This window comes from Anolis carolinensis, chromosome 2 (assembly GCF_035594765.1).
Source record: "Anolis carolinensis isolate JA03-04 chromosome 2, rAnoCar3.1.pri, whole genome shotgun sequence".
NCBI classification, from domain to species: domain Eukaryota; kingdom Metazoa; phylum Chordata; class Lepidosauria; order Squamata; family Dactyloidae; genus Anolis; species Anolis carolinensis.
Window position 1 is genome coordinate 29,147,396 of NC_085842.1, and position 14,277 is coordinate 29,161,672.

The 14,277-nt window shown below is 40.9% G+C and overlaps 1 protein-coding gene across 2 annotated transcripts; it reads right to left on the reverse strand.

The window, feature by feature from the left end:
- Positions 1-288: 288 nt before the first annotated feature.
- Positions 289-10,636, reverse strand: LOC134292323 (C-type lectin domain family 2 member B-like). Of its 2 annotated transcripts, none has more exons than XM_062969534.1 (7): positions 9,595-10,636; positions 6,510-6,656; positions 6,260-6,403; positions 4,305-4,427; positions 3,582-3,769; positions 1,532-1,638; positions 289-1,039 (listed from the first exon to the last, which is right to left on the reverse strand). In XM_062969534.1, exons 3-7 carry the CDS (start codon positions 6,393-6,395, stop codon positions 910-912), a joined length of 684 nt encoding a protein of 227 aa, XP_062825604.1. In that variant the 5' UTR covers positions 6,396-6,403; positions 6,510-6,656; positions 9,595-10,636; the 3' UTR covers positions 289-909. The 2 variants fall into 2 exon arrangements, with proteins under 2 accessions (XP_062825604.1, XP_062825605.1); XM_062969535.1 differs by lacking the exon at positions 9,595-10,636 and adding an exon at positions 8,431-9,055.
- Positions 10,637-14,277: the final 3,641 nt, after the last annotated feature.

Here is a 14,277-nt window from a genome sequence, read left to right on the forward strand (position 1 = left end):
TGCTTTCCTGTAATATCTCATGGATATATTCTGTTCGCTGGGACTTTTGGCTTCTATGAAAGGACCTTGTTTTATGCTCTATGCTTCTATGGACTTATTGCTTGCAGCCTTGGTTTTGTACCTATCTTTTGGAACTGAACTTTTATCCTTTTATGAACTATCTTTTGCCTATTTTCTAAATAAACTACAAAATACTACTTCTTTTGTGTGGCTTGGTGTCTTTAGCAAGGTGAAGCTAACCTGAGGTGTGACAAAAAGAACCTTTGTAACAAGATATGCTTTATGTGCCAAAGAATTCATAAAAAATATTTATTTATAATTTCAACAGTGTCTTCGAGTTGTGAACTGCACTTCACAGAGTCTGCGAGGATTCGTCCATCACTCTCCCCTCAGCACCTCTTTGACTCATACACGCGCGCACACACATATATGTATATTGTTGGCAGTGGCTGAGATTTTGAAATAAAGATTATCCCCTGCCAGTCAAGTCTCATGCCTCACATACATATTTAATTGTGGCAGTGGTGGGATAACACAAAATTCCTCCCTGCCTTAAATAATAGTTGGATCCTTTTACAGTGGGTTATAAGAATAAAGTTATTAATGAAGTTATTATTGTCAACACCTGGAGCTGGAGTACGACTGGCAGTTGACTATTTGCCTGGCAATGCTTCAGGGCCTCCAGAGCAGTTGCTGAGGAAAACTGGTTTGGGGAAGCCAAAAGTCTCCAGGACTGTCTGGCATTATAGGACACAAATATAGTCCCACATAAGTGAATAATCTTGCTCAATTTCAAGTGCTTTTCTCTGACAGAAAAGACAGAAAGCTTCCAGTGTTGGCATGCTGAGCAAGGCAGAGGTCCAGTACATTCAATGGCTGGACCAATACATGTGCTAACAAAGGCTGGATTCAGACAGTGACATGATACCAGTTCTCAATTGGTTTGCTGCAGATCCAGTGTTCTTCTCTTGAGCAGCTAGAGCTGGCAATAGCATCAGAGATCATATATGCACACCTTCCTCCGCCATAAATTGTAAACCTAAACAATAATAAAACAGTAAAACAAATTGTATTTAAAAGTATTAATTTTAATTTGCATTGCAGAATGTAATTACACACAACAGTGAAACTGTCTGCAACTCATTTACAAAAAAATGTTTTAAAGTCATATATTTCTATGTCACATCAATGCAATCTGGTTTCTGAGCTGATTTTTCTTGATTTTTTTTTATTATGTCAGAAGTGAATTGAGAATATACTGCAAGTCCTTCTGGTTTGAGAAAATTTGCCATCTTTCGAGACCGTTGCCCAGGGGATGCCTGGACATGTTACCATGCTTTGGGAGGCTTCTCTCATGTCACCACATAGGAAGCTGGGGCTGACAAATGGGAGCTCACCCCATCTCACGGATTCAAACCACTGACCTTCAGGTCTTCAGGTCAGCAGTTCAGCCAGCACAAGGGTTTAACCCATTGCACCATCGCAGCTCCCTATTTTTTTTTTTATGAGACCATACAGAAAAAATGCTCACCGTTTGCGGAAAATGGTACCATTGATCCATTTCCAGGGCTGCTCTGGATTATCTCTTCGGAGACCAATCCAATGGTCAGGAGGGCTTTTATAACGTAAAAGAAAATGCTTGAAAGATAGAAAGAAATGCATTATAATTGAGGTGTTGTGTGATTTCTGGGCTGTATGGCTGTGTTCTAGCAGCATTTTCTCTTGACGTTTCACCTGCATCTGTGGCTGGCATCTTTAGAGGATCTGATAGTAGTAAAGCAAGTGGAGTATATATACTTGTGGAATATCCAGGGTGGGAGAAAGAACCATTGACTGCTTAACTAGTTTAACAGATAATGGTTACATCCTTTACACTACTTTAACAGACAATGTTTCCTTATCCCACCCTGGACATTCCACAGGTATATATATACTCCACTTGCTTGACTATCATCACATCCTCTGAAGATGCCATCCACAGATGCCGGCAAAACATTAAGAGAAAATGCTGCTAGAACATGGCCATACAACCAGGAAACCACACAACACTCCAGTGATTCCAACCATGAAACGCATTATCTACTTGATTGAAATATTTTACAAGAAACTAGAAAATGTAAAATAAAAAATTCACTTGATGAGTTGCTGAAAGAGCTAAGACCCAGATGCTAAGGTTTTATATAGATAGAATGTTTTTATAGATTGTGACACCAATATTTGTAGAGTATACATTTCAAGACACATGCACACCTGAAATCAATGGTTTTGATAGAACTTGGGCCAGAAACACACCATAGAAATGCACTAAAATACCTAGAGAGGCCAACAAATCCTTCTAGGGGGAATATTTTGTGAAGTGTGAGTAAGTAAAATCTTGAATATCAGATTCATGAACAAAGAGCGATATTGTCCTTTACATTCAAGAAAAATATTTTAAATTATTTTAAAATATTTTGCAATAGAGGTTGAGTGTCCCTATCCAAAACACTTAAAGTGTTATGGATTTTGGAATATCTGTACAAGAAAAAAATAAAGTGGAGATGGAACTCAAGTCTAAATATGAAGTTTATTTATGATTCATATACACTTTAAATACTTAGCCTTAAGGTAAATTTATATTCAATAGCTTTTAGTTGTTTAAGTAAGCAGGTAAGCAGGCCTTTTTTCATCTTCGTCAGGCAAGGAAATTGGCATCCTACCTTTCGACAGAAGCATTGGCAACGGTAATCCATGCAACAGTCACCACTAGGTTGGATTATTGTAACGCCTTATATGCTGGCCTTCCGAAGACAAAAACCCAGAAGATCCGAATGGTCCAAAATGCGGCAGCCAGGCTGCTAGCAGGATCATCTATAAGATCCCATATTACACCAATTCTGAAACAACTGCATTGGCTACCAATAGAACATCGGATCTCTTACAAGATACTGATCCTGACATTTAGAGCTCGAACTGGCCAAGGACCATTATATCTTAGGGACCACCTCATTCCTTGTTTCCATCAGTGGTCACCTCGATCCTCCCAGGGAGGGCCCTAGGGAGGTACACCTGGAAGCCACAAGGCGTAGAGCCTTTTCGGCCTATGCTCCAATTCTGTGGAACTCATTGCATCCATATGTTAGAGCAATGTCGGAGTTGCAACCTTTTGTAAAAGTGCTCAAGACTTGGCTGTTTGGTTGTGCATTTAAGTAAATCAGATCTAATTTGCCAAATAGTCACTGTTGAATGTTTTTAGGTTGAATGTTTTTATGTTGAATGTTTTTTATATTGTGGAATGATATTTTAAATTGTAAGTCACTCGGAACACTCTGGTGGGGAGCCACTAATTAAGAAATAAAGTGAAGTGAAGTTTTGTGCATGAAACAAAGTTTGTTTACACTGAACCATCAGAAATCAAAGGTAGACAGGCACACATGTGGGCAGGTTTTTTTTGTGCTTGTATTTCAGAATCCTGGATTAGGGATGCTCAACTTATAATAAAAATGAATCAAACAAAACCAATTAGCAAATTTGTAAAACAGAAGAATAACAATAATGAAACCCCCCTAGGATTCACTATTGGTTTCAACCACTGTACTCACCATTTCTTCTTGTGAATCAATCACAGCCAGAGAGGCATTGTGAGAAGAACAGTGGAGGCTACTAGATGTCCAGTTTCCTTCAGCCTCTGAAAAGTAGTAGCATTTTCTCTGGAACCCAATCCAGCTGTTTGGACAGAGATCATAAGGGAGGAGAGGAGCAGGATCTGGACATATTTCACATCTTCTCACTAGTGGTATAAATATAATTAGTTAACATAAACAATTAAAAAAATTGATACCCACCATTCTGACCAGCTCAATAACAACTTGTGAACAATTTGTTTAATCACATCATATTATAATGTTTTCTTAATCTGGTCTACCATATTGTATTTTCTTATGTTAAAAGTCCTGCTTTAACTCCCTTCACTTTACAAGACAGATTCCCAGGGTTTTATTTGGCTCAGTGATTATAGAATCATAGAGTTGGAAGAGAGCTCATGGGCCATCCAGTTCAGCGGTTTATCTGTTTACCTGTATATCATATCAAAACCCAAAAGAATTGTCTACAAGAGTTTCTGAATGTTTCATGATAACAATGTTGGAAAGACAATAGCAAAAAAAAGAGTGAAATAATTTTAGGCAGAACAGAAATGTAATTAAACTACAGTAATAATCAGCAACATTTTAGACTCCTCAACATTAAGAATCTTTGGAATTCTAAAATAAAATGATAGAATTACATGTATAAGAAATATGAGATCAGTACAGCTTTTTACTCACCAGATAATATAATGAGAATTATAATTATTATCAGGCTCACAATTGCCAAGCTCAAAGGTAGTCTGTATTTTGCATTGGATCCCTTTTTCCTTCTGAGGCATAAAGAGCTTTTCCAGGCACACTCTTGAAGGAATTAATAGAAAATGTAACATTTTGATTCAAGATATATCTATCCTTCTTACAAGAACTCAGAATCATGCTCAATGAAAGAAGAAAAGTTGGGATTGGCAACTTTTTTTTTACATTGATCTTCTTTCTGTGCCTTTAAAAGTCTTCAAAAGTAAATATGCAATAAAAACAGCATTTTTCTGTGAAAAAACATTTTTAAATCATTAAATGCCTTGTATGATGTATATTTACTTCCATGGGAATTTTTCTTGTTCAGAAATTTTAACCAAATTTGCTCTACTAACCAAAGCAGCCTGATGGTGGTGGTGATTTAATGCCTCGTGCTACCAATTTTCTATAGTGAATTTGTTACTACAAATTAAAATCTATTTTCCATTAATAAAGGAATCAGTTAGACCTGGGAAAAGCAGAGGATTTGGAAGCAGTGCAATGTACCAGCTCCACCGCCATGATTCACATTTTAGAAGGGTCTATAATTCTTGGCAGCGACATGATCAAATGTAGAGAGCTGTCCAGTAGCATAAAAAGATACTATGTCTTTAATAGGACTTTCAGCAAGGTTCACTTTGTTTTTTAACAATTAACATCATTGTTAAAATTTAACCTGAAAAGGCAGTGGGACAGAGAGAAGGGCCTCTGCAGGCAAGTTTATTGCTAATAGACTAATTTATTATACTACACTGTTAAAGACTTTAAATTCTATGGCTGCCACCTGTTGAATACTGGTATTTGCAGTTTAGGGAGAGGCCTTTACATTCTCTGCCAAAGAGATCCTGGTCTTCACTAAACTGCAAACCACAGAATACCACAGGAGACAGCCAGGGAATTTAAAGTGGGGTAGCAATTCTTTAAAGCCACAGGATTTAAAGCAACACTTTGAACTGCAATGTACTCAATGTATCATGTATCTCTAGAAGGGATTACTCATGCAGTTCCCTGGTTGGGGGGTTGGAGGTTTGGATCTTTCCTTATATAGTTGCAGGAATCCATCTTCCAAGTATTTCAGGTGTGAGGGCCATATTCAAGATTTGGGGATCCATTTTCAGCCAAAGGGATCTGGAGTGTTTGACTGGGGCTAGTCTGGCAGAATCTCTTAGTAGCCCCAGTCTGTTATTTGCTGGTACCATTGACAAATGAACTGCAATGCTTCTTCTGCTACAAACCATCACTAAACCCCCCATTAAAACATGTATCAACCCCCTGGCGTGAGTTTGCTTATGTTTGTGCTGCTGTCTTGCAATGCCTGCTTTAAGACATTTTTAGTCTCAAGCATTATAAATTAAATGTACTTCCTTTTAATAAAATAATGAATGCAGCTCTCCCTGCAGCTTGAGGCAGGATAAAATATCATTAAAACAAGAGATAAAACACTACTAAAGATGCTATTAAAGACATACAACAAGATGCACACTCACTGATAAAATGCAAATTAAATTTCACAACTTAAAATTTAAGCCTTCCAAAAGAGATGGGTCTTCAATTGCGCCTTAAATTCTGAAAGCTCTTTCTGTAGGTTATTTTTAGTCTTGAGACAGCTGGTGAAAAGGGGCATCTGATCCTATAGTAGTGATGTGTGTCACTTTTGCTATCAAAAGAAATATCGGGAGGCAGGGGGAGGCAGGGGGCTGCAGCCAGATCCGGATCAGAACCTGCGCACCAAGGCCCCTTCTACACCACTATATAAAATCTGGATTATCTGCTTTGAACTGGATTATATGGCAGTGTAGAAGGGGGGCTCACTTTCTTCTCATGTGATGAGTGAATGCAATATCTTTTGGGATTTACTATGCAAATAAAATACTTCTGCCTGTGGTACCACAACTTACCATTTGTAGAGTCCTCTTCCTTCAAATGAGAGTCTTCTATTTTGATGATTTCATCCATTATTGCATTTTCTTTCGCTTGTGGATCCAAGGCACAACTGGACTGCCATCCTTCTTTTCTTTCCTGAGTTTCACCCATTTATTTTCCTTTCAAATCAATTTATAGATGTTGGGTAGTCAATTATTCTGCTCAGAGGTATTGTTCATGTGACGTGGGCAGAGAAAACACACCATAAGTACCATTTAACCATACCTTTTAGTCTCCGCCTTGGTCCAGCCAAACTGGGCTGCCTGTGTTGCCCAGCTGTCCTAGGGAAGATGATTCTTGGGTCTGGGTTGCTGTGCGTTTTCCTTGCTTCTGCTCTTACGGATAATGTTAACAGTGCTGCTCCAGATTTATCTGTGCAGAACAATTACACCATGAAAAGAGTGCCATCTTTCCAAATGGCTCTATTAATTTTCTTAAGTTTTATTTCCATACACAGCATAATTTTCTTCCAACCTCTGTGTTAATAGATATCTTACCAGCTTCAAACATAAATTCAAATAGATGCTATGATGCTTTTATTTTTTTTAAAAAAAGAGTCAATAATTTATATATGCACAATAAGAACCCGGTATCCATGGGGGATGCTTCCTGGCCAAAAGAGGTATCTGAAACTGCAGAATTACCTGATTTCTTTTCCCCATCTTACTATGGAATCACCTTAGACCAGTGGTTCTCAACCTGTGGGTCCCCCCAATGTTTTGGCCTTCAACTCCCAGAAATCCTAACAGCTGGTAAACTGGCTGGGATTTCTGGGAGTTGTAGGCAAAACACCTGGGACCCACAGGTTGAGAATTACTGCCTTAGAGGATTCAAGACCCTTCTACACTGCCATATAATCCAGATTATCAATGTAGATAATCTACATTATCTGCATTGAAGTGGATTATATGAGTCCACAGTGCCATACAATCTAGTTCAAAGCAGATAATCTAGATTTTTTATGGCAGTGTAGATAGGGCCCCATATCCTGGAATACAGGACAGTGTGAATCCTGCCTATGTCTTTTCTGCCTTTCATAACCACACTAGTTTAAAAGAAATCAAATTAACACAAAAGTATTTTTTTTTAAAAAAAAATTACTTGTAAAATGGTGAATCAAGTTACTGAGAAAAGGTAGCTTGAGGTAGAAAAAGATCCACAAATCAAGGTAAGTAGACCAGAAAAAAATACCATTCAAAGGTTTAAAAGAAGAATCTCTTGTTTTCTCCATTTCGTTTGGAAAACAGCCCCCTTCTATACTGCTATATAAAATCCAGATTATCTGCTTTGAACTCATATAATCTAGTTCAAAGCAGATAATGTGGATTATCTGTTTTGATAATCTAGAAAAAAAATATAAGAAAATTTTCTCAAAAAGTCCAAACTTTGGGTCACATTTAATTTTTCGTGGGTTGATTCTGGCCTGCCATATCATTTTCTATGGCCCTCCAAGTGCTGGGCTTCAAGTCCTGTATTCCTGATCATTGGATATTATTACTTGACTTGATGGGAGCTATGATACAGTAACATCGGGAAGGTTGCATTTTGTCAGAGTGGGGTTTGAATTGAGATTCAAAGCTTGTGGACAGGATGCCTGACTTTGAAATATCCCAATCTCAGAGCCACAACTGCGGTTGAATTGCAATTGCCATCATCCCCAGTCCACATGGAGAATAATCAGAATGATGGGGGCACAATTGGACAAAACCATGGGACTTTGGAGGCGCATCTCCATTGCAGAATTCATACAATTTAACACCACTTTACCTGCCATGCCTTGGTGCTCTGGGACTCTGGAAACTGAAGTCCGGTGAGGCAGAGAAAGTTAAAAAGACCTTGTCAAACTACAATTCCATAGATTCCATTTCACTGTGCCATGGCATTTAAAGCTGTGCCAAACTGCATTAACTCCAGATGCAGGCAGAGCTCCAATCCCTGCTTGAACCTGGAAACCTTGGGCAGGTGATCTGCTCTCAGCCTCAGAGGCAAATCCATCTCTGAGAACACACCTTGGACTTCATCAGATTATGATGGGAAGTGTTCAGAAGTGTTCGGAAGAAGAGAGTTCAGTCCAACTCCATTTTGTAATAAATGAAGTTTTTCCCTACCTTTTAATCACACTGTTTTACTTTTTCAGTGCACTCACCTGTCTTGTGTATTTTTCAATGAAGAGGTTTCCACACTGCAGACATTTGGCCATGGCCACTATCCCACTGGGTGCTTTTTGGTACTTCCCACAATTCCCAACAGCAGGAAGGGAGAGAGAGAAGGGGTGGGAGGGGAACCCATTTGGAAGGGCAGCAACAGAGGCTCAGCTGGTGTTTTGGACTACTACTCCCACAATTCCCAACAGCAGAGAGGGAGAGAGGGAGAGAAGAGGTGGGAGGGAATCTCATTGGGAAGGGCAACAGCACTGGCCCTCCCAACACAGGACACACAGACAAATCATGGAAGGAAGGAATAAAGGCTTTTTTTTTTTTTTTGCAAAGTAGAAGCTTTTTGAAGTAGCTTACAACCAAACCTTCCTGCTTGGGGAGCAAAGGAAATGGCCCAAAAAAGTTTATTTTGACTCCTCCCCCAATTTCTCCCCCCACAAATTGGGTGATCCTAACCTGAGCGCAAGGAGTGATAAAAGGTAAAGATTTCCCCTGACATTATGTCCAGTCGTGACCAACTCTGGGGGTTGGTGCTCATCTCCATTTCTAGGCTGAAGAGCCAGCGTTGTCCATAGACATCTCCAGGTCATGTGGCGGGCATGACTGCATGGAGCGCTGTTACCTTCCCGCCAGAGCAGTACCTATTGATCTATTCACATTGGCATGTTTTCGAAATGCTAGGTTGGTAGGAGCTGGGGCTAACAGCGGACACTCATTCCGCTCCCGGGATTTGAACCTGGGACCTTTTGGTCCGCAAGTTCAGCAGCTCAGCGCTTTAACACACTGTGCAACCAGGGACCCCCGCAAGGAGTGATACTTCATTAGAAATTTGGCAAAACCTCCGGAGTTTTGACAAAAATCTTATTTCCTCAGCTCTTGGAAAAAAAATGCTACTCTCTAGGTTTAAAAGACTCAAAAACTGCACTTTAACCAAAACTTAAACCTAGTGCAATACCTGAATTTAAATGTAGAACTCAGTGGAATTTAAGTTATGTGATGAAGTGGCTGGCTTTTCAAGGAAATCCCCCCTGATGGGTTTGCTTTAAGAAGTCAAAAGTACACAGCAGCCACACAAAACCCTGGAGAGGAAAGCTTCAAATAGAATTTAGGGGAAGGAGGGGTGCAAGAGACTCCAAATGAAGAAAGGCACGTACCAGAGGAGAAGGGCGGTCGTCTCGGTTCACTTCCCTTAATAAGCCTCTGGGATCCCAGAAACGGAGAAAGCCGTTGCTGCACTTCAGACCCAAATTTGATTACAATACATCGAAGAAGGGCAGGGCGACAGCTCAACAATGAACAAAAGCCACGGCATGGACAGATGGGCTTAGGGATGAGTGGCACGAAACTGCCAGAGCACGAAACTGCCAGATGAGATGGCATGAGTTTTGAGCCATGGGAACGAATCTCTGGGTCTCTGGGCTCGCTGATCCCCGCTATTAAATGAAGCCTGAAACGCAATGAGTAGAAAACCGCAAGAATGCATGGTCTGGAATTACTTAATTAGCTAATAATACAGTAGAGTCTCACTTATCCAAGCCTCTGGATTATCCAAGCCATTTTTGTAGTCAATGTTTTCAATATATCGTGATATTTTGGTGCTAAATTCGTAAATACAGTAATTACAACATAACATTACTGCGTATTGAACTACTTTTTCTGTCGAATTTGTTGTATAACATGATGTTTTGGTGCTTAATTTGTAAAATCATAACCTAATTTGATGTTTAATAGGCTTTTCCTTAATCCCTCCTTATTATCCAAGATATTCGCTTATCCAAGCTTCTGCCGGCCCGTTTAGCTTGGATAAGTGAGACTCTACTGTACCTGCAACACCCATATCATACCGAGCAGAGTCCAGCCAGAGCGGTTTGGCACTTTGAGCGCTGGGCAACCGCCTTGGGGAGCAAATTGGGATTAAAAGAGTGTCAAGTGTGAAACACACGGGTAGAATACAGAAAAGGCGAATGGGCTGAATATTATAATCATGTATAATTTAAACAGGAGCAGGTTCGAATCACCGCTTGGGCATGGAATGAAGCCGGGCAGGTCACACCCTCTCAGCCTATGAGAGACAGAGAGAAACCCTCCGAACGATGGGTTGTTGTGAGTCTTCCGGGCTGTATGGTCAATACGGCATTCTCTCCTGACATTTCGCCCACATTTATGGCAGGCACCGTCATAGATTGTGAGGACTGTTGGAGACTAGGCAAGTGGGGGTCAGATATCTGTGGAATATCCAAGGTGGGGAAAATAACTCTTGTCTGTTTGAGATACGTGTGAATGTTGAAATTTGCCATCTTGATTAGCATTTTAATGTCCCACAGTTTCAAGGTCTGCCTGATAGCTGCCAGTGCCCGTAGCTGCCTGGGGGAATCCTTTGTTGGGAGGTATTAGGTAAAGGTAAAGGTTTTCCCCTGACATTAAGTCCGGTTGTGTCCGACTCTGGGGGTTGGTGCTCATCTCCATTTCTAAGCCGAAGAGCTAGCGTTGTCCTGAGACGCCTCCAAGGTCATGTAGCCACTGGCATGACTGCATGGAGCGCCCTTACCTTCCTGCCGGAGCGGTACCTGTTGATCTACTCACATTTGCATGTTTTTGAACTGCTAGGTTGGCAGAAGCTAGGGCTAACAGTGGGAGTTCACCCCGCTCCCTGGATTCGAACTGGCAACCATTTGGTTAGCAAGTTTGGCAGCTCAGCAGTTTAACCCACTGCGCCACCAGGGAGGTATTAGCTGGCCCTAATTGATTCTTGTCTGAGATTCCCCTGCTTTTTGAGTGGACAATTTCAACAGAAAGGAGGAAACCATGAAAATGAACAAAATGAACAAAATCTGGCTACTAGTATTTTAAAAAACTCTAAAATCAGAACAGTAAAGAGCAAGACTCAAAAAGCAGGGGAATTCCAGACAAAACTCAATTAGGGCCAGCTAACACCTCCCAACAAAGGATCCCCTCAGGCAGCTACCAGCCAGACCTTGAAACTGCGGGCCATTAAAATGCTAATCACGGTGACAAATTGCAACATTCATACCTACCTCAAGCAGACAAGAGTCCCCCCCCCCCCCCCCCCCCATACTCCACAGATACATAAACCTCACTGGCAAAAAGGCGCAGAGAAGACCAGGCTTCACATCCCTCTTCGGCCAAGGAAAACACACACACGCACACATGCAGTGCAATAGTGGTGCATTAAGGGTTAAACCACAGGCCATTTACATACTGTATATATAAAAGTGAAAATATGTACAGGCGATCCTCGGGTTACCCAGAAGGGTACTGTTCCATTATCCGGGGAAGCCAAAGGGGATGGCTAGAGAGAAAGATTATTCGTTTTATATTTTTTTGGGGGGGGGGGGGGGAGGAAGGAGGAAAACAATTTCCCGTTTTCACTGGTTATTCCCTCTCCTCACTTTTCATATCATAACTGAGGGGACATGAGTGAAGGGAATAACAGGAAAACGGAGGGAACCTTTCCCCCATAAAATGGACTATCCTTCTCTGTCTATCGCCCCTTTGTGGCTTCAACCTGGATAATGAAACAGTATCCAAAGAAGAGAAGTTCTGTAGGGTTGTTGTATGTTTTCCGGGCTGCATGGCCATGTTCCAGAAGTATTCTCTCCTGACGTTTCGCCCACATGTATGGCAGGCACCCCACAACCTCTGAGGATGCCTGCCATAGATGTGGGCGAAACATCAGGAGAGAATACTTCTGGAACATGGCCATGCAGCCCGGAAAACATACAACCCTGTGATACCAGCCGTGAAAGCCTTCGACAACACATTAAGTTCTGTAGGTTGAATTTGCATATAAGTCAGAATAGGTCAATTTTTAAAGTGTAACCACAAACACACACACACACACACACACACACACACACACACACACACATATATTAGAGTCATTTATCCAACATAAATGGACCAGCAGTATGTTGGATAAGCAAAAATGTTGGATAATAAGGAGGGATTAAGGAAAAGCCCATTAAACATCAAATTATGTTATGATTTTACAAATTAAGCACCAAAACTTCAAGTTTTACAACAAATCAACAGAAAAAGTAGTTCAATACACGGTAAGGTTATGTAATAATTACTGTATTTATGAATTTAGCACCAAAACATCACAATGTATTGTAAACATTGACTACAAAAAATTGACTACTAAAAGGCAAACTGCATTGAATAATACAGAATGTTGGATAAGTGAAGGTTGGATAATAATATTATACAGTATTCACTTCACTCAGGCAATCCTTCATTGTCCGAGTATGATGGTGCTCCAAGTGAAGTGTCTTGGCACTGGGTATGTAGATGACTGTGGAGTCCTAGTTTTGACTGGCAAGTTCTTCCACAGTGAGGACATCTGCTTCCAGGTGGATGGCGGTCCCAGTTTCTCCCTTTCACCCTCAATTCATGCCTCTTCATATTCCACTGCCCTGCTGGTCCAGTTAGAGCACTCAAGGACCAAGGCTTCCCAGTTTTCAGTGCCTATGCCACAGTTTTTGAGGTTAGCTCTCTTTGTCTCTCTCTCTGTCTCTCTCTCTAATATATATAATATATATAATATATATATATATATATCTAATATATGAACTGAAGCTTAATCACCAATCCTTGTTTCCACAAAAGCCATTTTTTTTCAAAATCTAATTCTCATAGAGACAGAAGTGAGGCAGAAGTTTGTACGTTTTGTTTTAAATTTAGCAAGGACTTGCTCGGATCTTTGGACCAAAGCTCCCAAAAATCTATGGTGCCATAAGAAAAAGTAGGAGAGAGCACTAGTGTATATCAACCTTTCACCAACCTGGCAGAATGGTTTGAGTGTTGGAGAAGAGAGTTCAAATCTCCACTTGGACACTGAGGCAAGTCATACTCTCAGCTTCAGAGGCACAACCCCTTAATAAATCTTGTTAAGAAACCCACAGTGATAGGTTCACCTTAAGAAGTCAGAAATGGCTGGAAGGCACACAAGAACACCCATAAAAACACAAAACTGGAGATGAAAGCTTGTAATGAGATGAAGGAACCAGGGGCCACTAATGAAGAAAGCCACCTACCAGGGCAAATAGGGGAGAGCCGTGTGAGCCAAAGGGGATCTCTCCCCTGGGTCTGGGTCTGGAGCTGGGTGTCTGGGGAGCAGAGGGAGCCAGCTCCTGACCCAGACCTAGGGGACTCCACTGGGCTCCTGGCTCAGCAAGCAAACTGAAGGAAAGCGAAAACACACATTTTATACACTCTCTGGGAGGTGTAATAAATAAAAAAGGAAGGGAAAGGCAAAAATCCACGCTCTCACAGACAACATGGACTCAAGAGCATGAGGAAGGACATAAAATATACCAGGTGCAATTGTGGAGAGAAAGAGAGAGCTCTGTTTGATGACATTCCCAGGAAAAGAAAGAATCACAACAAAGACACTAGAAGAGCTTTCAGATTGTTTTGGAAATGGGGAGGAATAAAGATCAGATCGAAATCATAAAATATATGAAAGTAGCTACCCAAGCAACAATTGCCTTAGGATGGAAAGATGAAGGGAAATTAAAAATGGTTTGAATATTTATCAGAGTATAGGCTCCAAGCAGGGCCATAGCCAGACAAAAATTTCGGAGGGGGGGGGGTTGATAATTTGGAGGTGGGGGTTGAACTCCTAACCCCCCCCCCCCCCCTTAGAGGCCTGTCAATATTTGCTTGAGATAGTGCTTGCAGTTCTGGAGAGACTCTTAATTTTTTGCGTCTCATATACTTAGCATGGGGATTTGGTTAACCGTTTAAAATTCATGAATAAACCAGGTTTTTTATCCGCTACAGGCCTGGCTCCAAGATTATATAAGTGAAAGAAG

What these genes read in the sequence shown, in the direction of transcription:
- LOC134292323 (XM_062969534.1), bottom strand. Translation starts at nt 6,395, where the DNA reads ATGGGTGAAACTCAGGAAAGAAAAGAAGGATGGCAGTCCAGTTGTGCC. An exon ending in GGAAGAGGACTCTACAAATG is followed by an intron (nt 4,428 to 6,259) that starts GTAAGTTGTGGT and finishes AATTCCTTCAAG; the next exon opens with AGTGTGCCTGGAAAAGCTCT. An exon ending in TTGATTCACAAGAAGAAATG is followed by an intron (nt 1,639 to 3,581) that starts GTGAGTACAGTG and finishes CTATCTTTCAAG; the next exon opens with CATTTTCTTTTACGTTATAA.